The 25,908-nt window shown below is 30.9% G+C and overlaps 1 protein-coding gene across 1 annotated transcript in view; it reads right to left on the reverse strand.

Moving 5' to 3' along the window:
• CAP (Cbl-associated protein) overlaps nt 1-25,908 on the reverse strand; it is a 379,584-nt gene that overhangs the window by 147,075 nt on the left and 206,601 nt on the right. The window contains exons 8-10 of the mRNA XM_076626276.1: nt 22,916-22,918; nt 12,550-12,654; nt 5,169-5,216 (exon numbers count right to left, since the gene is read on the reverse strand). Of these exons, the coding sequence (XP_076482391.1) occupies nt 5,169-5,216; nt 12,550-12,654; nt 22,916-22,918 (156 nt within the window). The remainder of the gene's footprint in view (nt 1-5,168; nt 5,217-12,549; nt 12,655-22,915; nt 22,919-25,908) is intronic.

Here is a 25,908-nt window from a genome sequence, read left to right on the forward strand (position 1 = left end):
CAGATACGGCTTGACGGACTAAACTTTTCACGCGGATTAAACTTTGCAAAATTCTTTTTCCCAAGATCAATTACGGCCCTATTCTGTAATTACGGTTTAAAAATTAAATTAAAGCTACCTTGTAATTGCGGTTACTATCCAGCTTAGGACAAACGGTAATATTCTTCGTTCAATGTCCCCATCACATTTTGTCATCTGAAATGTTGCTACTATCGGAGATATCAGAATGTAGCCATCGGAATTTTAAATATTGAATGCGACGCTCCTCCGCAATTACTCCTTCTTCGTGTACTGCATTGAAAGCAGCCGTCTGGGCAAGCGCTGCTTCAATAATTCATTCCGTATGAACAAATCGTTCGACGGTAACGTTTCTCAATATAGACTTTAACTCGTGTTTCCATCGCAGGAAACATTGATCTGCGGATTCGTTTTCGGGCATAAATCTACTTTCACTGCGCGATGATATGTAACACACTATTAAGTTTTGAAATACACTCCTCTATCACTATTCAAAATACATGTAATAACGGTGCGGAGTACAGCTGGTTTATTCCTCATCCGCTGGGGAGTTCGCATAAATTTTTATTCTCTAATAAGAATTAAAAATTGAAAGGAATAATAAATAGATACAAATAAGTGACGGTCTTTTTAGTGATAATGACAATCATTTTTCGTTCATTGACCGCTTCACTAAAAAATGTGAAATATTTTTCGCTCAAAAATATTACTCGATTCGAAATGCGCTAAAAAGTATGAAATAATTTCTGTTTTATTCCTATTTGTATGCAACAACCTTTAACTCTAGAACTACCACGCCAGTCAAATTGACTGGTTCGACAATTTTATAAATATGTCAACTCTCGTTTAGGGATCATGATCTCAGATGGATCACTAATACCAAAAATGTACTACGTAACATAGAATTGCTTCTGTAAGAAAGTAATAAATCAATAAATATAAAAATATTCTATTATTACGTACTTTTTAAAGACCAGTCATTTTCACTGGTTTTGGTAGAAATAACTTCGTGTTAACTATCGGTAGTTCTAGTGTTAAGTTTCTCTTCATTTTTAGCTTTTAACTCTCGAAAACCATTGTTTTAGTTAGGACATATCGCATAATAAAACGCATTTATAAAATACAGCATACTGTCACGTGATTTTGCGAGGGCGAGATACACATGTATGTAATTTCTCTCTACCCGTCAAATTATGAAGATAAATGAACAAGATTTTCATAATAGCTCCAAGAGTGCCTCTGCATTATTCGCATAATGACAACTCGAAAATCGCGTTTTTTGAGTTACGTCGTTTCCATCGCAATTGTGCGATATATACATATATACAAGGTGTCCGATTTTAATCCATAAATGCCAATTACTGGTAAGTTATATGCTATATGAAAAAAATGTTCAGACAAGAATTGAGTCGCGTAACTATTAAATGGAGTCATTTAATTTTTAATACACTAGGTCCGTCTTGATATTGTCTATAAAAAAATTATTATCCTTATCTATTTCAAAGAACTATTAATTTAGTAAATATTTTAACTTTTATTTTATAAAATCTATCGTATGAAATACAGGGGAATCAATTACTCATTACTTCACAATAATGGTAATTTAATCCATCGATAAATCTAATTATACAAATAAAACAAATAATTATGAAAATATATTTCTCAAAGTTGAACCACAAGGACGAATAACTAAACTAAGGGATCAATTGCAATTTAATTATTTTTCACATACAAAATGTCTGTGTATTAACCGAAAAGGAGGCGATTCCTCGTGTAAAAGATAGTCGAAAATATAGCACAACATATTTTCATACTTAGGTGTGTTTTTGAGAATATCGAATTCGCATTCAATTAGCCGCAACAGCTCGATTTACCCATTCTAACTACTGGCTATCGTTGTGCTGATGTTTATAAATAATATCAATCAAGACCAGGTATAATTGTCAAGGACGTTATTAGCTTCAATGATTTATTTATTTTAATTGTTTATAAATTGAACAAAATCGCGAATATTTTATTACACACATTTAAAGTTTCAAAAACTAATTTCTCAAGTATATATTGTAGTTTCAGTAATTTTAAAGATTAGATTTTACAAAATCTAATCTCAATTTCAGAAATTGGTATATTTAAATCGTTGTTATGGTTTGAAATATGTTACTACATTTTACTCTTCCGCATTTAAAAAATAATGAGATCAATATGTACAAGAAAAATATATTTTTTCTTATTAAAATAACGATCATAAATAAAATATGTCTAAAGGATTTTTCATACGTAATTCAATTAAGGAGTACGATAAAAAATTTCGAATTAGGTGTACAATATGTCGACATAAACCTCCTATAAGTTAGAAATCTTTTCCGATATTACTTCAAATATCTGGTCATGTCGTTGGAACTATTTTATTGATACAAAAGTGGAACAAATATACCTTTTCATATTTTTCTATATTCCTTTATCACCACTTTACCCGTGAGAAACTATGCGAACATATATACGCTACTTCGTGAAAAGATTTTTTAATTTCTCAATAATTCTTACACAAAAGTATATCTAAAGTTTAACTTTAATAATATGTAGCGATCATGCGAATAATCATGTGATCATGATCATAGTGACTAACGCGGACGATTAAAATGAACAATCCATTGTTTTTCGCAGCAATTTTATAGATTTATAGTGATGTATTTTTGGAAATTTGAATGATTTTTAGTCAAGTAGATGAATAAAGTTTTCTTTTTACTGCGTGCATTTATATTTTTCATATAGCTTTCAGTTTGATTTCTTTGCCATATGCTTTCACCCGAACTTCTGATATCAATAAAAATTCACAAGTAATTTATTAATTTTATAATAATTTGTGCTGCTCGTAATTTTGAAAAAGCGTCAGCATAATTCCAGAAGATACTTTTGATCTGAAGATTAATTGATTCACTGGCCTTTTCAAAACTTCGTTGTTTTAAATTTCATTCTGTTCTTATCAGAGAATTCTAAAATCAATTACTTTGAGCAGTGTATAATCTTTAATAAATTCAAAAATTTGATAAGGAAACGGCGAAGTCGTCTCGTTCTTCTCATTCATCACTCGAAGCAGTCTATAAGATTCGGGAAGACAATTTTGATTTTACAAGCGTCGATTGCGACAGTAAGATAAACAGCAGTTCATTTGGTGGGAACTTTCATAAAATTAGAAATTCGTGGGCGTCGGTATTAACATACGTCTAATTATAATTGACCGAAGAGTATATTAAAGTATAATGCTGTGGGGATTTTCTAGAACAACTTATCACGTTCTATGTCAATTTTCATTTCGAATTATTTAAAAATTATATGCCAGAAATTGAGTGGCATTAATGAGCATTAATGTAACTTCAGATAAACTGGCTTGCTTACATGCAACAGACGTACTACAAAGATTCAAACAAGAGATACATACCAATATTACACAAACGTGTTAGGAAAGATTATCAGAAAGATAAATTATTTACTGTCTGTTTTGTCTTCGCCTTGTTTAATTGCAAAACGATTTTAGTAAATTAAACAATATTGTTGTTGTACATATGAATATATGTAAATATTTTGTCTTGTTACATGTTTAATATACGAGACACTTAATAAAATGTTTAATAGCGATTTGATTTTCCTAAATTAAACCGTATTGATTTCTTTTAGGGATACCTAATATTATACGTCATTAAAAACTTATTAATATCTTTACCGGATTATAATCTTAAAAGTATATAAAATCCATAGGTACATTCAATATTTTAGTAAAATATTTCATCACTTGTGATAAAATAACACATAACTTTTCCTTCTCTATATCACCTGCATCATTGGATTACTACTTTAATCAATTTTAATACTCGTATTATTAGATTTTCTATCATGTTTATTGTTTTTTTTTTTGTTCTAAGTGTGTCAATAAGTCCATAAAGAGATGAGTTTTCCATTTAATTTATTCCAAACTTTTTCAACGAGGTTTACATCAATAGTTTATTATATAGGTAAGTATGATTTTAATTTATCATGTTCTTCTAACTCTTTCTCTTTTTCAGATAGCTTTCACATGATTTTGCTGTATACCAGAATCATTATCTTAACTAATAATTTATTAGTAATAAAAATCTAAATATCTTGTATATGTACAAATTGCTAAGGAATATCTAACACCTATGTGTGGTAGTGTATATGTATATGCAAAGAGAGTGTTCCTACCTGAATTTAAGTAGAAAAATAGATTGTATATTGTTAGATTTTACGCATAAAATAAGAATCATTTAATTAATCACGAACAAATGAATAATCATGATCATTGCTTCATACTTCGATCTGTAACAAATCTTAATGAAATGTTATGCGTCTGTATATCCAACTTTATTTTTATACTCCATATGTCTTAAAAAAATAATTTAAATTTTGTATGACAATCGTATTATTATTATTAGTTATGAAGATCAAAGAAATATTTATTCCTGCTAAAATTTCATTTGAATAGATAAGCTTCGATATTTAACACATATAATTAACAAGTAATTACAAACATGCATATCAAAAAATACAGGATATGTAAATAGTTAAAGTTACATTAGACAATTTTTAAATTGAGAATGCGCCATTCAACAATATTATACAAAATATTTTCGTAAGATCTCAAGTCTACTACATTTTAAACATGCAATAAATTATTCTCTGTTCTCAGTAAATAACCTGGATTCCAAATCTTTGTGAACGGAATTAAAAAATATTTCTAAGAAATTAATGTCATATATAGGTAACTAAGTAATAGAAGCACTTTCAAAAAATGACTTTACGTTGTCCTAGATTCAGGTAACGAATGAAAAATTCAATAATATTACAGAATTTTGACATGGAAATAATTATTTTGAAAACTACTAAATGAAAACTACGTGAACAAATTCCGTCTAAAAATATTATAAATCTTATGTTAAATTTATTGCAAAATTGCCTTTTAAATGACAGAAAAATTTCATATTCTGTGGTAATATAATCATACCTTAGTAGCAATAATTACAATGCTAATACATACAAACGTATTTGTTAGACATCGTGTTTATTTTTTAATATACGATTTGTAATAATATAAAACACTCTGTTAGTTTCACACGTTTCGTTTGCAATTTTACCTGGTGTTGCGGAAGAAGCTTTAAACGTGGGAGCGAACATAACGTTCTCTGAAAATATCAATAAGTACTTTAAGGATCCAAACTCATAATTTTACTTGTTGTTTACTAAAAATACATAAGATAATTCGTAATAATTAACTTGGAAAATTCTGAACTATAAAAATATTTCATTTGTACGAAAATTGTCGAAACTCTTTGATTATAAATAATGACAAAATAAACGAAATCTATAAAATTGTTGACTGTTTTACGTATAATAAACCGAACACAAGGCTGTCCTTGCATATGGCGGATTGGCATTTGCGTTTCTCAAATTATAAATACTTAAATATTTGACTGCAGACGTTTATGTACATTCACATTTTGAAAATATAATTAAGAAAATAGAATCTCGATCGAAAATTTGTATCCACCAAAGTACTATACTTTGAATATCTTATATTTTTTTTATTTTTGCATCTTCGTCATTGCATTTTCAAATTTCCTGTAAATGCATAAAAATCTGCAGTCTACTAATTATCATCGTCCTATAGAACTTATAAAATATTTTCTAATAACGTAATATTTACAAAATGAGTACTCAAGTGACTGTCGTATTTTATGATGTATTATTTTATTTATTTATTAAACAAAATATATTTTCGTAATATTTATACTTTTAATTTAATTCCGCGCTTTTTTTAATTACTTTAACATTTTGAGATATTTGCTATTTTCCTGATCATTTATTACTGTATCTTAATATTTGATTTTATGGATGTGGAACTCTTTAGACGTATCTGCTTTCTAACATATATGCTCATCAATCACTTTGTCTATTTCAAATACACTATTTAAAGGTGATATCCGCATTGACAGACAATGTGACCCGGGAAGCATGACATTACTTCTCTTGAAGGCACAGCGTGAGTTTCCGAACAAAAAACAGAGAAACTTTCCTCGAGCAAACTCTAAAAATAATAGATACATAGGCATTATATACTTACTTTCTCCTCCCTTCCGGTCATGGGCTTTAAAAAATTAATTTCCTTTCTAACCATACGCATACATGATCACATAATGTATGAGTAAGTCCTAAGAGAATGTAAGGACAGCGCTTAAACCTTAATCTTTGTAAACCTTAATCTTAATATTGACCTTAATCTTTATGTTCACAATTAAACAAATGTCTTAAACATGTAAGTTTTGGATTGTATCATTCATAAACACAGAGGTATATCTAGATAAAAATTTACTGCTCATAATTCGTAATTCATAATTTAGTCCATAATTCATACTTAAATTTTATTAAATTAAGATATTATATAATAGAAAGTATTTCTGTTAAGATAATCCCATTATGGATTATAAATTTTACATATTTTGTACAAATGAAAAATATTTTTTTCATTCATCGGTATGGATGAATATAGTCCTCTTGTTTCGTTGGATAAAACATGTATAGGATAGATCTACTCCTATAACGAGAGCAGCTACTATTTTGTTACCTTAAATCGTGATAAGGAACGTACTAAAGAGGTCTTAAATTGCTTCTTTATAAGAACGATGCGGGTCATTAATATAGAAGCAAGCTTAACGAGCTTCGAAGCAAAAATAAAAGGAAAGAAAGGTAACAGGACGTACGAAGATGAAAAAGATCACACGTAGAACATAAAGTATTCTTCAAAGTACGATATCTATGCAATGGCTTTTTACATTTTAGAGTTTCCTTAACATCGAGTCATCGGTTGAACATAATTAAAAAATTAACTGTCATTACACTATAAAAGAAACTTCTAAACTTTTTATTACCTAATGTAATTAAGAACTAAAATTTATCATCAATTTTTATTCTTAATTATTTTGCCATTTCAGTAGGTGTATCTGTGTTCTCTTGGCTTAGAAACTACGTAAAATACTGAAACAGTATTAATATTCATATATCTAATATTAAATAGTATGTTTTAATTTAACTTAATGGAAAAATAGCAAAGAATTCTTTTTTTTTCTGAAAAATATTAGGTCCATTTTATAGATAGGGTATGAAACCTTTCTGTTGTTGAAATAAAGCTTATCGTAAATTTCCATATTTATAGGTCACAGATTGAAAATGAATATGCTAGAGAAATATTAGATAATCACTTAATTGCTGAAATTTTGGGCTATATAGATTTTTACTTTATCAACATACTCTAAAAGTAATATCTACAAGAATTGAAGTTAATATTGAATATAGGATCATTGAAAGTAAAAGAAAACAGTACAACAAATAAACATTGTTATACATATAATTGCATAATATTAATTAAAAGTTTTTTAAAATAATATTTTTGAAATATGAAATAAACAAATTTATCTAACCAGAAACTTTTGCAGAGCACTGTATTCAAATCGAATAAATAGAACCAATTGATTGGTAAAAAGTAAAAGCTCAATCATCGCGTCGTCCAAATTGAATTTCGCGACCGGAAGGAACCTCAGGAGCGGAAGACGCCAGTCCCCGACAAACGAAAATAGCACGCGTCTTCTGCCTTGAACACACGTATATTGCAATTTCGTGCAATCTACGGAGCGGTAACGTGACACCTTTATGTAATCGAGGTCCGCCAACCAACAAGTTCTACTGCACGTTTTCCTCTATGTGTTTGCTAAACACTGTCAGGTATCACGAATTTCTCAGTTTTAACACACAATCCTCGATGTACTTAATAAATTCAATGTGTCGGCTCCCTTAAGTTCATAATTCGTAGAACGTATTCAGGCAGCCTTTAATGCGTAACATGGAAATATTTACGAACGCTTCTTACAAATCCTTATTCGATAAAGTAATGAGAGTCGGGCTTGTCTCAAATACGATCTTGCGCTTTATAGAGTTTAAAATTTAACCGTTGCTTCGAATGCGGGGAATGGCGATTAACGCCACGAGTTAACGTTGGTAAAGTGATGAAGAAATACGTTTCGATTGTCATTTTCTTTTCTTGATTTAAGCATTTAATGTTTGAAAGATCAGTTATACTGGAGCTTCCTTTACTACAGAATTATTTCTACACTGGACATCGAATTTATACAGGGTGTCCCAGTATTAATTGTACAACCTAGAAGGGATGATTGTACACGAGGAAATAAGTCGAGAATATGGAATAAATTTTTTTTCATTTCAGGCTTTGTTCTCGAGAAAATCGACTATGAATTTCCTCCGAATATGCATGCACTTGACTATGTCGGATTAAGATTTGAACGGATTACGGTACAAACCATATGCCATAGATTTACGAGTAATAATAAAGCATGTAATTCTTAGGATTCACTTTATTAATGCAAAATTGTTGAAAATGCTGACCACTGTACTGCATACACAGCTGTGCTTTCAGTTCTTCGCACGCAAAAATGATCCTCACTTTTAATTATGGAGGACTCGTGTTGTTTTCGAAATAAATTTTTCATTTAGTATGATCCCATAGATAAAAATCAAGGGACATTTAATTTACAAATTTAATTCGGGGAGCACACCTGTGTACGCAGTACGGTAGCCAGCGTTTTCAACAATTTTTGCATTAACAAAGTAAATCTTAAGAATTACATGCGTTGTTATTACTCATAAACCTACGGCATATGGTTTGTATCGTGATCTGTTTAACCACGACATGGTCAAGCGCATGCGTATTCCGAGGAAATTCAAAGTCGATTTTCACGAAAACAAAATCTCAAATGAAAAAAATTTATTCTATATTTTCGACTTATTTGTTTATGTACAATCACTTCCTTCGGGTTGTATAATCAATGCCGAGACACCCTGTACATGTTAAATAAAATATTCATATGAAATTAAATATTTATGTATTATGTATGTATATAAGTTTCCTAAATAAAGGATCTAAATTATAAATGAATTTATATAATCATATTTAAGCTTCAATATTTGATTAAAACATCATTTAACGAAATTTTATAGTATAATTAAATAAATCTTTAATCAAAGTCTTAATATTTAAGGCAATGTTTATACTATAATAGAAATATAAAAAAAAGAAATATATAAAAACATAAACAAATAGATAGAATTGAAATACATTGTACATATTTACAAGTACGCATTAATTCGTCATTATATCTACAAGTATTTTCAATTATAATTTCCAATACAATTCCGAAACAATAAATGATTTCTCCCACAATACTACTAAAACGTGTTGAAAACCTACTTGTATTTATACAAATTTAAAAGTCACCTTAATCTTCATCCAAAATACAAAATGTATCATAGAAAGAATTAAAAGAAAAAGAAAATTAACATTAAAAGAAATTATTTTACAAATACTTTTTCTTCACTTATAACTTTCATTATAATTTTCAATCAATAAACCAACTTTTTAAAGAAATTATCAAATATTATCGAAAGTATGTCTCTACAAACAGAATTAAATTAACAAATACTTTAATTTTCATCGAAAACAGAATATTCACAGATTCGACCAATCAGTTGCAACGGCCAATAAAATGAACTAAAAAAAAAAACTAATCTTGACGTGGAATATTGAATAAATAATCCAGTACCCTTGCAGAAATTATGCAGAACTGTTGGAAGCACATGTGTCTACACAAACATAGTCACTTTAAAAGATAAAGACGGAAATCCGCATAGCGCGCTGGAACGGAAACGTCGAGTAGTCGTTCGAACTTGAAAGCATCCCCCATTTTAAAGCGACGTTCACAGGACAACCTGTTGAACGAGTCCTTAAGACGACACGACGTCGTAACAAAAAGTCCTACCTCCACACACGCCATATTTTTAAGCGATTGATATCAAAATTTTTCTAATAACGTAGACACTCACTTTTTTCCAACATCGTATGCGCTTTGTTCTTCGGGTTAATCGACGGAAATTTGCACCAGATAACGCGATTACGAACGAACTTCGAAGAATAACCGCGGACTGCGAAGCGTCACGATGCCTGATGGCAACGCCGCGCCGCGCCGCTGTCGCGCTACCACCATCATCGCCGCGCTCTTCGACTCGTTCGACTACGCAGAAGCCGGCAATTCAAAATAGTAGCGTGACGTGGCTTCTCGTAACGCACGAAAATTCGTTTCGAACCACGATCCTTGGTCTCGGGTCAAACATAAATGTTACACCGCGTATAGTGGCTCGCAAAAGTATTCGAACCCTTACAATTCAAAAATTTGATCTATTTATGCTGTGTGTTACAAGAAAAACACTTTGTAATAATTTCATCAGTGCTATAATAAGTAAAATTTAAAACTAATGTGAAAATGTACATAAAAGTTACATGATATTCGTTGCAAATTATATTTAGTAAAGAATTGGTGTAAAGCATAAACTGCCATTTTGAGCATACGATAATTGTTAAACATCACCCACCGAATATTTAGTCTTATTAATATAATAAATGTTTAAATACTTCTATGATTTTTGCGAAATACGTACATGCTTACACTAAATATCTTGTAACTTTTATATACATTTTTGTTCGTCTATAGGGTTAATATAATAAATAATAATAAACTCGTAGGTTAATGAGATTGCAAAATGTTTCGTATAACACACATAATATATTCGTCAAAAGGTCTCTATAAGTATTCCAATACTTTCTTGAGCAATTGTATATATTCTTTTTTTCCCTCTTTATTTACCTTCGACACGGTATCTACGGACGGTGCGTAGAACTTTGCTTTTCTTAACTTCGGTTTAACGAACAGTGACTATGGAGTAACGCAAAGAATAAATGCAGCTGAACCGTGTGCCAAACATCGAATTAACGATTACTTTTTAGGTAAAGCGTTGTATTTTACATAGGTTTGATGTAATAAAAATTAACGAATGCTTTTTAAATAAAATTTTGTGCCCTACGTTGGTTTCTTATAATAGAAACATATAATATAAATATATAAAGCGAGGCACTTTGTGAGTAAGCTATAGAAAAAAATACAATCGAATCTCAATTATCAGAACTCCGATTAATGGAAAGATTAATTGCTCCCATATCGATTATGGGGAAATTAAGAAATTAAAATGTTTTCGTTTCTGTTTAATACTACCATTTATAAAATAGTTTAAAATATGATCTTTCCTCAGAGGGAAACGAGTTGTTCGATTAATAAACTTTATCCTTCGTTTTTCAAAATTCATAAATTAATGTAATATAATTAGTTCGAATAATTAAGATTCCACTTTAACTTAATCTAATGTCATCTAATGAAATTTGTTTCGACGTCATCTATACTGCAAAGTAGAGAACACTGCAACTATTTATAAGAACAAATATATGTTACCAGCTTAAAACTGAGTGAGAAATTTATAGTATGGCATTGAATTATAAAATATTTGCAATTATATTAAATTCTTTATCGTGGATACTTTTTGGTTTTGCTTTTCTTCCAATTCCTCCTAATTGATAAATAATACCAATAAGTATACTGAGGTTGTTTATGCATCTACGGGAAGTTTAAATGTACGTATAGAATATATAAGAATATACAAAATATCTAAAGGAAAATATTCGTTGTAATATTTAAAATATAATAATTTATATTTAATATAATTTCTATTCTAATCTATAGTTTGCTGATGACAAATAACATAATCTTTTATTTAGTGTACGTGCTCGTACTAAATAGCATAGATCACTGTTGGCCTACATAGCACGGAATGCGTTAATTATATCTTTGAGTACAGTTTCACAAAAAACGTTGAACTCTATTCAATTACACGGGTGTAAATTAAAGTAACATTCGTAAAAATGTTACATTTCCCAGGTTGATTTTGTTACCCTCATATTAATTCATCATTTTTATTATTTTACTTACGTTTGTAATTATTTGTAAAATTTCTCATTATTCTATCGTTTAAATATTAAACTGTTTCTGGTCGCTTTGTGTAGATTGCATAAAAACTATAGTATTTTCCAAAAATTGTACTGATTTTTTATATCATATATTCCATATTATACGATGTTTGAAAAAATAGTTCATTTCCGTTTCTCATGTATTATTGTAAAAATTGGTAAATATGTATTATTCATTACTGGAACAGATAGGTGTTTCAGAAATTCAAATGAAAGAGCGAAAGAAATCCATTATGGAGAAACAAGTTCCTTTGACTTTGATAAAAGTATGAATAATTCAACGGAAAAAATAGTTAATTAGAAGATGTACAAATTATAATAATTACAAGATGTCAGATTAGATATATCATAAAATTTTTAAATAAGTTGTATGCATACCTGAAATCAAAAACTGAAATACATATTTATAAAATAAATAAGTATTGTAAAAGCTAATTTATTATCTATGTTATCTTTCCATAATATTTTTTTATATACTTTTCATTAATTTTTCAGTAAAACGCATGCTGTAATTAACTAAGCAAAATAATGAAACGCACCTTTCCCAAACAGAAATCCCTTGCCGAATTTCAAAGCATTGTCAATCTCGTGCAGAAGATCGTTCTCATTATCACTTTGCCTTGTGTCAAAATCATAACCATATCCTTAAAAAAAAACATGCCAAAGCGGCCCAAAAAATAAAATAAGTAAAAAATAAAACATATTACTGGAATTGAATAATGTAAAGTGCCATTCATTGATTTTTAAAAGCATTAGAAATTGTTCATGGAATATTTATTCTTCTCCTTCCGGCCTAGAAAAGTGAAAAGTGATCTCATAGTTACTAGACTCGAATAGTTCTGTATTTTTAACAGTGATCGAGTAAGATTAGCTTCCAGAAAGTCTGAATCTACATTTTCTATGTCGCGATAAAACACTAAAACTAATAGGCTTTATTATGAAATTTTAACTTTTAATTAATTTATGTTCGATATTGTGTACACATAACTTTATACTTTAACAAGTTATTAATTAATGAAGCAATAGATGTATTTGTTTTCGATAAAACAGTAAAATCTTAGTGTACTATATCTTCTTTACAAAAACAGTATATTTATACTATTAATAATGGAATCAGCGAAGGAAAAATATTATACATAGTTTAAGAAAAAATCAATTCTCAAGTGATTAAATAAGAGATAAAATTCTTAATGTTTTATGATATTTATAAATGTCATATTAATATGTTCTATATACCGATATTTATTATAAATATTCCACTATTATTGCTATGTTAATGAATCAATGGAAACCATGTTATATAACGATGTATAAAGCGAGAAAAGAAGACAGATAGTTATTTCAAACGATTAAAAGTAAAATAAATAAATATGTTGTGGTAAAACGTGAAAGATGAACCTAAATATTTATGACCTGAAGCTTCATATGTACATACAGTCGGACACATTAATATTCGGACATTTGACTTGAGTTTTTTTTGGGGGGGGGGGGAGTTAAAAGGATTAATTTACTAGGCGGCGGGTAAAAAACATTCTGTGGATTTATGTCAATTATGTACATGCTTAACATTTGATCGAAGTCGGTTAAAGTTGCTATGAGCTACAAACGATTAAAAATGGCGATAATTGCAGTTTTTCACGACTTCCGAGTAAAAATAATAGATCTAAAGATTCTTACATCTTTCGATACCTGTTATTTGTTTCGACGAAATTTTTAGTCAAATTAGTTCAAATTTTCATTAGCGGCTCAGATAAAAAAGTTGTAAAAAATAATCTTTACTATTTTTCTCCACGATTCCGATCAATTTCAATTCTTTCAAATTTTTCCTTACAACTTCCTGTTGCCTTCTCAAGAAATTTAAGACATTTAGCCTAGTTTTGAAAAAGGTATCCTGTTTTAAAGAGTGTCCCAATACTAGAGTGATCGATTCTACAACTAAATGCTACATTTATGAAAAGGTACATTACTTTTTTCTTTCTTCTTATTTCTTTTTCGAACTTTCTATCTTCTATTTTCAAACATAATTCGTGCAAAACGATAAAAACAAGAAAAATTGTGCGACTTCCTTCAAACCATATATTCAAATTACAGTTTATTTAAAAAATTTGAGTATAATTTACGGATGCGCTGCATATTTTAATAATTCCAATTTCAGTCTAGAATAATGGTATCTAAATTGAAATCATAAAAAGTCAGTATGTACAACAAAGAATTATATGAAGAACTGGTAATATTGATAACAAGAATTCTAAAGTTCAGTTGCGAAAACAAATTTTAAACTTGTCATTAAGAAACTTCACCTCATACATCTATACATATGCAAACGAATTAAGTCGTTTCATTCATAACAAACATATATAAAATGCACTTGAGTCTTATAGCCCCGGGCAAATAAGTTAAAATAAATTGCTACATAAATCTTGGTTGCGCACGAAACGTGAAATTTAGATAAATTGCACTTTGACCAACGAAAACTCAAACCAATCTAGTGTGGCGGATCGGTATCAATAGGACGCCGACAGGTCCAGGCATACCGATCCGCCACACTAGTTTTTTCTAGTTTTCTAGTTTCTAGTTTTTTAGACAGCAGACACATCATAAAATTAATTCCACAGCGATTCTTGAATTTTCATATTACAATCTCTTTTCTTAAATTACAAGTTATTAATTATTAATTAACTAATAACAATTAATTACAGGGTTATTAATGACCGTACCACATTTATGTACATATAGCAGGTAGTTAAAGCTATTATTGTTTAGAAACACTAGAAAAAACTAAACTTCTTTTTTGCTTGTTCAGTGAATTTGGTAAGTCACGTTGTGCTCTTTTCACACAGAATTTAGCAGATGATAATCGGTATAATTTTATATGTTGCAAGTATCAAAAATATTCGGTTTTAATCTTTCTTTTATTTTAGCGATAAAGATTTTTAATGTTTTAAATATATCTCTGTAAAGTTCTACTTGTTTAGCTATATTTACAGAAAAATAAATTTGTATAAACAACTGCGATCCAACAATTATTTGCTACAACGAGGAAAAAAAGCATGACATTTTGAACCACAAAGCGTATTTTTTCTTTTCTTTCAGATAATTTTATCAATTTAGCCATTTATTATAAAAATTATAATAATTTGTAACAGAAATTTTATGTATTTATGGAAAATTTAAAAGTGTACAAATATATAGAATGCATACAAATAATATAAAAAAATACATAAAATATCCAATGTAAAACGTTATAATATTTAGCTCGGAGATATTTTTATTTAGGGAACATTTCTTTATTTGCATTCAGAAGAATATGGAATTGTATATTTAATGTTACAAATTCCTTACCTTGCAATACAGCCAGTAACATTCATAAATTTTCACAATCTTAAACATTAACCACGATCAAATAACTAATCTGTTCCACATATCGACTTCTTCCTTTCCTTTCTCTTTTACGTAGAGGAAACCTTCATAGGCACCTCGTGTCCTCGGCGGGAGGACACGGGGTAGTGGCGGATTTCACGTATCGATCTAGGAAATATTTATTTTGAACATCTATTTCGGTGCCTGTCTATGTAAAACGTGGAATTCGACGCTGGTACGGCAACATAGTGAGTTGAAAAAGGGTGAAGGTCTCGAGAAGGTTCGGCAACTACTCGGCGAGTATAACAGTCGGTGTCGCAATTTGACGGAAATAACTAAAATCGAGATGGTGGTTCCGGCGCGTCGTGGCGTAAAGCTGGACGCGTCCGAAGAAACGTTCCACGAGCTCTGGCCTATTTTCTCGTCGAAGACTAAATTTAGGGTCTCATTCTCGAATGAATCATAAACGCGTTACAACTGATCGGTCAGTCACAACTGGTTCCCTTGATTCGACATAGAGAAGAGTAGCAAATATTTATCGCGACGGCCAGAGAGTATTTTTTCCCTGTTCTTGCATAATATCAGCTAAATTTGGAAAGTATTCGGAGTTTTTATTACATCTGATTACTACTACCAAAGCAACCACAATGATCGGTACCAGACTTATATATACCCATCCCTCAATTTACGCGGTACTATTCTTACGCGGTAAATTATAGCACAATTTACGCGGTAGTTTTTATACGCGGCCAGAAAATATATTTTCCTAGAAGTTTTAAAAGCAACAAATGTATACGGTAACTTATTCGGTGATGTTGAAAGTCAGTAGTAGAAAAAAGTAGATTACATTGTGCTAGCGATCATATATGTACATATTTTTTCTTTTGTGCTGACAGATTTTATTTATGCGATTTTCATTCGCGTAAAATGAATCCACATGAAACAGGTACCTCGCGTAAATTGAGCGATAGGTGTGTAGTTATGTTGTTATTTCTTTATTCAGAGGTAGGATCAGAAGAGCTATTATTTTATTCCATTTTGAGCCGGAAAACCTTTATTACACATTCTTACATGGACTAGGGATAAACACAAAAGAACATCTGAAACCTATCGATTAAATCTATCGATTTGTATCTAGAACTATCTTCTAGTTACTATTTATTGTAACTAACGCATCTGCATATGAATGGCGAGCATGAACTCACGCTGTCATTTTCAACAACTTATTTATTTTCGTTATACTGCTTTAATCCTAATTCATTGTGTGTGATGTATTAGGTTGCCCGAAAAGTTTCTCTCATTTCGTAAGGTGATAATAGGTAAACAATAATTTCTTGATATATTATTTTATTGAATTAAGTACGATCCATTTCGTTCTATTTCTATTATTATGTTTGTGCATAATTCAATAAACTAATATAAAACAAAAAACATTGTGCGTCTATTATTTCCTTATATAACGAAAGAAACATTTCGGACAACCTTGTATTTAGATATACAATAGAAGGTGGATAGTCTTAGTGTTAATGCAGCATACATATTTGAGATATTGTAAAAGTATGATTGCCCATATTGTACAGAGTGACTATATGATTCTATAGAAATTCTACATGAAGTCGAAAACATGAAATAAAATTACTTCATACGAGGCTTTGTCTTAAAAAAATTGACATTAAATATTTGCTCATCAGTGTATGTGGACTAACGGCTTGACTTGTCTCTATGGTATTAGAAAACACACGATCAAGCAGGACAGCAAATTTTATAACATTTCACAACGTTTAACATTCATAAATTATGCAACAAAATTATACAACAAATAAATTATGCAAAATACAATACTTTTCATAGAAAATGCGAAGAGCAATGCGTATTCAACAAAATGGGAAATATTTTCAACAATTCCTAAAGTAATAAAATTTATCGCGCATGACTAGCCAGTTTCATGTTCCGTATGATCTAGTATAACTATTGAGATATGTATAATTTTATGTGCTAGACCAGGTTAAATGCGTAGTAGTAATACCTGTATGTTAATATCAGTGTGGGGAAGTATGTGTGTGCGCGGCGTCTCGAAAACAAAGGAATGTAAACTGTTTAGTCGGTTAACCCCTTAACCTACGATTTACGTTCGAGAATTTTCGTCTTAAAACGTAAACAAGCTATTATATATTAGATTATATATTATATTCGGCCCGATCATCGTACTACGGGCTATGCCCGTAATATTTACGTTTGGCCCTATCGCCGTACTACGGGCTATGCCCGTAGTAGATGTAAGTTCAGAGATTAAAACAGTCGGCTATGAAAAAAAGTGGCGAGACGCGAGCAAGTGTGTATCGACGAATATGTGGCGGCACTCGACCACGGAAATTTCCAACGGCTTCGCGACACAAAGCGCTATACCTTCAAAGCGTAAGGCAGACAGGCCTAATGTACCATCGATATCCCTACGGTTCTTTCGCCGAATATTCGGAAGGATGCATACGCGGCAACCGTCGCGGACTTCTAATAAACGCGCGCGTAGTGGGGATATGGAGGGGCAACAAAGGAAAGAATCTGTTTGGTTTTGAACCAAAAGCTTCATTCTGCCCCGAGCTGCGAAGTGCGAAAGGTTAAGCGAAGCCAACACAATTAGAGGAACGGGTTATTGACTCTTGAGAGTTCAGTGTTAATCGTTACTTATTATTAATAGTTGCTAATCGTTAACCGTTGTTAATCGTTATTTCTTATTAATTGTTAAGAATTTAATAAACGTTATTGTTGAAAATCAAGAGTATTTCTTGTGGACACCTTCTCCGACGATCACCTCAAATATCTTTGAAATCGTTTATCAAATAAGTATGTCGGAGATGAAAGGAAAGCCGAAGCCCTTCCTTGGAAATTTTGGGAACATCCTCTAGTACCTTAGCCTAGATTTTATTATAGTTGTAATTGCTTAAGATTTGTAATAAGCGCGATTGGGTTCGAGGTGACAATCGGTCGCTGAACGTAGCCACGGTCACGGGATGGATGTTTTATCTAACGGAGGTCTGGAGTGGTTGTATGTGTTTTCTGAGAAATGTGGTTGTGGCGGCATGCGGCCTCGAGAGCGGGCCGAGCCACGTGTGATGTTGCCTCGGAGGTGCCGATGCAATGGGACATACATTGTATTAGTAATCAAAACTCCAGGCAGAAACTGCCTAGCAACGGCGTTTGGAACTTTCTCGATGCTTCCAACGAGTGTGCCTAGCAACGGCGTTTGGAACCTTCTCGATGCTTCCAAACGGGTATAGAAAACAAAATGCAATCGTACAGGGAGAAAAATCTCCACGAGGCTGGCATTCTTGCGATTGCCTTGGAGAGTGATACATCGAGCATTTTCGACGATCGCATTTGCGTCTAAGTTAGTTTCGCTTAGTAAGGAGTTATCCCGGTGACCGTGGATTCGTTTGAACTCAAACATTGCTAATAGTATTATTTAATTTAATTATTCGTAGATCGTATTATTCATTAGGCTTAGTGTTTGTTAGACTTATTATTAGTTGTACTTATTATTTGTTAAGCTTAGTGATAGACCTGTATATACGTGTAAATAAAATCTCGGCTTTGTGAAACGATGGCTAGTCCACATGAAGAGTCGTCGCGCGCCCAAAATTCGAATCGTGATCCGACAAGTATATAACTATTCTAATGTTAATTCCAAGTGTAAATTTAGTGTAACTATACCATTATTTCGGCTATTAAGATCCAAAATTCTCAACAATAACAAATAAAAGCATAACTACTAATATTAGATTACAGCAATTCGCCAACACTTACATGTGACGGAGTCAGATTTCTCAAAAATAAAGCTTCGTATGAAAAAATTGTAGTCTACGTTGTTGACTTATTTTTTTTATGTAGAATCACATCATAAATCAAGGTACCATGTATTCTATTATATTTGTCGTGACTCATTTCTATCGTTTCAAATGGAGACTAATTCGTTTTATTTTGCTTAAATACCAAATGTAAAGATAGAAAAATATAGCAAACGCAATAATATAATAATTTCATGAACTAGTTATTCATTGCCGACCTTATCCCTAATTTTCTTCTGATCTGTACCTGGCCTTTTCCTTTTTCTGCTCACTCGATAATTTTTGTACGCAGAACTAATATTTTTGTAACATGTTGGCAAAAGAGGTGAATCAAATATAATGAAAATTAGATTTAACAAAAAAATTAATTATCAATGGAATTAGATATTTTTCTAAAATAAACAAATAAAATATCGCATTAACATGCAGCAGCTCTCTGCTGAAATCTACCAATGCCTTTCTCGCAAACGGTCACTCCAACCTATTCTAATAAATATGATTTCCAACGTGACTTTTCCTATCGATGTCTAAGACACCTTCCTTGTCTAAGGCACTGGCTTGCTAGGTAGCTTAAAACTGACGATCCACTGATCTAAACCAATCCAAACTCAGCCAGTCCAAGCTGCCAGTCCACGCAGAATTGTCACAGTTTTCAACACAGATCTTTTGTATATATTTGTTGCAAAAGATATGTCACCGGTCCTACAAGGTATAGCTGATCGAGAGCGTTCTTATATCTGAAGGTCTCCTTTCGTTTGCGAGGGCAGGTGAAGACTGCCTAGTCGTCAAAAAAAGAATCTTCCGAAGGACACAGTCCGAGAAGCGCTTGCTCCAAATTTATGACGCGCATGATCCGCCCAGATTCGTCAGGTTTGCTGCACATGGCCCATTGTAGTAGTAGCAACAAATAGTTATATACATAATTATATACATTATTCGCTATTTACGATTAAAATTTGTTATCTGTTATTTATTATTCATTAAATTTGCTTCTTTCTGTTAATTAGAATATTGATTAAATAAATACAAGCTATTTTTCAGACGGTTGAATAAAAAAAAAGGAAATGTTTTAGAAGTATTGAAAAACATAAATAAAATCATAAAAATATTAACAACCAAATATTTATATCTTTTTACCATTATGGTATTTAATGTTAATTGTGTATTTATTGCTTATTCTTCGTTGTTACTTATCATTCGAATAAATTTTGGTTACTAATCGTAACAAGTTTATAAACAGACACAATTGGCAAGCCGAGACAGTAGCGTGGCGATCAACCGATGGTAGTGTCACGTAAAATTCGTGATAAAAAGGAAGAGCTGAGCAATAGCTTAACTCGACTATGCTTTTATATTTTTGTAGGCTTTTATTCACAAAATGATTAAGTATAATATTACAATGAAGTAGCGTAGTTAAAATAGTTGTTCAAATCACGGCCAAGACTGTACACGAGACTAGTCTCGTGGTCGAATGCTTGCAGTTTTTATATGTTGCGTTTGTAGGTGTTGAGGGGCAAGGAGAGGATCCTGATTGTCCTACGTAATGGGGAAAATGTAATGTTGAGCCAAAGGTCAGTTCAAAGCCTAACGGTTCACTGTCAGGTAGTATGGAATGTCGTGGATTTGGGTATGGTCGTTGTCACAGTAGCATGGACTAGGGGTGCGGAGACAAAAAGATTACCTTCTGGGCTTTTGTTACGGTCCGAAAAATTGATCATAAAGAAATCTCATACTAGTAACTCGTCCTTGAGACACTTGAACTTGGCTTCGATGGAAATAGTTCTGTACATTTTTACAGGATCGATTTTTCAATAATTGGATCAGTTTAACTTCCGAATGCAAACAGTGCCATATAAATAGATTGAAGTAAATGCCTTTGGATTGGATTAGCTTGTTAATGGATTTCCAGCTTAAAACCGGGAACACACTGGTGAGCTAAATCAATCCAAAGACATCTGATTTAATGCATTCGTACGAAACTATTTCGATTGGCAAGATAACGTGGCCGACAAAATCGCTCCTGTACGAATATATGAAACCGTTTCTATCCAGGTTCAAGTGTCTCGAAGACCTATTTATCTCGGGCTATCACGGTATTACATCGTGCGCAATTTTTCGAAGACCTCGGTAGGCCCACCAGGGGTGCCTTTTCCCACCTGTACTCCCAGCTCATGCCACCATCGGCTGATTGCCACGCCACTGTTTCTGCTTGTCAGTTGCCAGTTTATAAACTTGCTACGATTAGCAAGCAAAATTTATTCGGAATACGAACAACAGAAAATGAATAAACAATAAAAACAAAATTAACGTTAAGCACTTAATATTATAATAATGGAAAATTACACGTAATTACTTGTTAATATTTGGCAAAAAGACAAAATTTAAACATCTCATTTTTTCAACATTTCCAAAATACTTTTTTGTTTTTTGACTATTTCAATTATTCAACCATCTAAAGAATACTAATCAAAATAATTTGGACCCATTTAATCAGCAAACATCCTAATTAAAAAAGACGAATTTAATAAATATACGAATAACAAGTAACGGATAGTTTAAATTTAAAATCGCAATTTTAATCACAAATTATCAATAATTTATATAATTATGACTCATGATTCATCCGTTGGGAAGCTTCGAACCTATTGTTTCTTTCTACTACAATTGGTCGTGTACGTCAGATTTGATGACTCCGGCGCGGCGTGCGCATTATAAATTTGCAGTAGGCCCTCGTGGAGTCTTCTCAGGTCGCACTTTTATGAAGATCCTTTTTTCGGCAACACGACGAAAACATCGTGTCGAATCAGCTGTACATTGTAAAACCGGTGACGTGCTTTCGCGGAAAAATTTTCTTAGACGCATTTTACTAATAGATATACTAGCGGGCCCTCTCTTTTTCCTGAATACTTCTCTGTCTCTGTCTCTGTCTCTCTCTCTCTCTCTCTCTCTCTCTCCCTCTCTTTCACACGCATTCTTATAGCCCTAAAAACGTAAAGAATAGGATCCGTTAGCTGCACTTTATTATCTATGCTGTACGTAATAAAAAATCGATCAGCACTGAATGTGCCATCATTGGTCTTCAATTTATTAATATTGTTATTATTGGGAATGCCCATAAATTGATTGGGGTGTATGTTGTTTATATTAAGTCTTTGTTCTTCCGAAAAATGTCACGTCCTAGGTAAATGACAGAATTATTTTCAAAATGAATTATTTTTTACATATGAGCTGTAAAATTTGACTTTTGGTATTTTATACCTATTGATGTTATACATAATATTTTGAAGTATAACATTGTTAAAAATATTCTTCGTTAATGAAAATATTAATAATAGTTTTAATAAGAAACACGATTATTTCTGTATGTATGTCACGAATTGCGTAATACAATGATGAAAAGCTCCAGATATTTTTTTTATATGTTAAGACTTTGATTTTACTCATAGGTAACTTATAAAGTAACATATACCTAAATACATCCATTACTATAAATAAGCTCGAAAAGAAATTCGTCATAATTTAACAATCCAGTCTGTGTATTTTTATAGCTTGAAATGTGAAAGCACGTGTCAGTGAGAAAGATATGGGCGCACTCAAAGTGACATTTGTCGGAAAAAATACACAAAGTAATATGTAAAACTTGAAATCGTGTAAGTTTTCATTCTCAAAAACTTTGTGCTTCAAGTGAGAACATAAGAAAAACCGACTGCGTTATCAACCAAAAGTATATTTTCAATGCAAAATTAAATCTTTTCGTTTAACTGTTCAATCGTTTTATTGAGAACAAAATACAGATATATGACAGTAATTTAATTAAGTGCATAATCTCATACTTCTATGTGCGAAACGTATACTGAATTAATTTTGGTTTGATGCTATGCACCAGTGAGAAGGTTGTAAACTCCTGATCGACAAGATTAATATTTTTCGACAAGATATTTTCAAATTTCAATCCTTCAAGCTTTTTAAAAATATACTAAATATACTAATGTGTAAAATAATATAGATATACCTATAATGATATCTACAGAAAATTTGTGTTGTATAATCAAAAAATTGAAGAGTAAAAAAATAAAATATATATTTATATACATATTTAATAAAGATGTTAAACTATTTGACCTATACAAAAGTATAGTTTTGTATCCTTATTTAATTTAGGTATTTCAAACTTCTTATAGAATGAGAAGAAAAATATAACGTAAAAGTTTATGTGGTACGAAAAAAGATATAAAAATTTACGGCAGTAAAAATTCTAACAGCTTTCAGTTATTATTCTATATTCTAGTCGTAACGATATCCTACGACCTACGCGAAAGCCAACAAACTTATCTTCCAGTATTTCCTCATTATGGGCAAGAAATCAATCCGCTTCTCGTCTATCGGTTCAGCATATAACGTTACGCAAACCTTATTTCCTGTTTCATTATGTTTTATGAGATCCCAGCGGTTCGAAAAACCTTTCGTAATTACGTTCAGATCAATTTCTTATCGATGTCTGTGAAAATGAACTCACGTATGGTTCGAATTGCGTCTACTTTTTATCTTTATACTAACGGTTATAAATAAATAAATAAATTTGTATGAATAAAATCCCTACAAATTTTTCATACTAACAGCTATTCTCCGTAGTGAAAAATATTAAATTAAAAAAGGCTCGATTTCAGAACAAACGCGACGTAAATAGTAACCATCGTTGCTTGACCTCTACTCAACATAACAGTACATATAATTCAGATCAGCCCAGCTATCTCAGCTTTTACAAAACGAATCGAGATGAAACATACTCTATTTTCTTTTCCAAACACGAGTAAGCTATACAACAGAGAAAACACTATAAAAATCTCTTCAGTAGTTTATACGTGACAACAACACATGAATTTCAACAATTCTTTTTTTGGACTCCGTAACTTATGAGCTGTTCCTAGATGACCGTTTCATTTCTTTCTATTTAATTTACAGATTTCATATTCTATTAAACAAAAAAATTTATGTCACATCTCATATTAAACAAAGGACAAATTTAATATTTAGATCATGTTTTATATTGAATTAAACAAATGTAAAATTGTAATCAAGATAAATGTTATAATTCAATAAAATATTGAATAGAAATAAAATTATGTGCTTTCAGTTTCATACTTTATTTCGTTATTTAAAATTTAAATATCTCACAGTTGTATTCACAGTGATGATATTTAATTTTTAAGAGAACATGACATCTAGTATCGTTATAACACAACTCAAAAGATGATCGGATATAGAGATAGAATGACAGTTAATAAAATGCATGTTTAATAATACTCTTTACATTTTAACTAAATAAAAGTTGCTGAAGCTCCTGAAGCAATTAATTCTACTCTTATAACAAACATTACGAACATTGTAACAAGCGATGACGCCACTTTGACGTCATCTGATTTTCAATGGTTGCTCACATCTTATAAATTCTTAACAGGACTAGCCAGACCTTGATGAAAGTTACTTCAGAAAGAAACCAGTCGTCATATTACTGACAATACCACGATATAGGACAATATAAAAAATTCTTCAAAAGACTTCAAAAATGTTTGAGATCTTGAAACAACATGAGTTACATATTGAAATAGCCAATGAGTGGAAAATATCAGTAGTATCAACATACTTAAAACAGTAAGCACATAAAATACTTCCGTGATTGGAAATAGATCTCAATTTTAAAAATGTGTATCATCTAATAAATATATAATAAATTATATATTCAATTTATCCAAAATACATATGTACATGTATCTTGTTTGTGTTTAACTTAATAGATTGTTAGTTCGAAGAAACGTACGTACTTAAAAATCAAATTTTAAATTAAAAGTAAATATCATCTTTCAATTCATTGAACGTATATTTTCTACATATTTTCTATATATTGCCTACAATTCGTGTAAAATGCTAATATCATTTATAAGTTGTTGTTATGTACTCTATTCGCTTTTATCGCATATTTTGTAACACGTATATCAGCCACAGCATTTCGGATATTGGCGTGGCTTATCAACCTCGATGTGAGAGACGAATTAAATATAAGTTACAAATTTTCAAGATCACATACTTAGTTAAATACTTTCTACAAATTGTATAAATATATATGCATGTAATATTATTCTGTGAGTGTTGGTTGCCACTTTTTTTTATTATTAAACACAGACCATAAATATTGTCGATTAAACATAATTATTCCTAAATTACTAAAAACTGAGAATACAATCCCGGAAAAAAATCACTAATTTGACCCAAGAATAATTATAAATGTAATATTATGTTTTATAAAAGCCAGCTTAAAAATTATGTTTTATGAAAGACAGCTTTCAATCCTATCAAAAACGAAAATTGAAGGTCTCATTCTCAGGAAAACACAGCTTTAATTATGTAATAGAACTTATCAGGGAATCCACTTGAAATTAGTTAAATTCCAAATATAATATTATAAAACTTGATGCGTATGTATATAGCTGACATCATTTATGTGTATATATTATTAAAAGATTTGAATTACATCTAAATTATATTTATATTTAACGATACTTCGTTATAATAATAATATAATGGTAATAATAAAAGATGTAAAAATTAATGAAAAAGTTTTTAATTTTACATCTTTTGTAATAATATCACAAAATTTTTGTTACAACTTTTATAATAAAAATTAAAATTCATTCATCA

This window comes from Bombus vancouverensis, chromosome 18, assembly GCF_051014615.1.
Source record: "Bombus vancouverensis nearcticus chromosome 18, iyBomVanc1_principal, whole genome shotgun sequence".
Classification (NCBI taxonomy): Eukaryota; Metazoa; Arthropoda; class Insecta; order Hymenoptera; family Apidae; genus Bombus; species Bombus vancouverensis.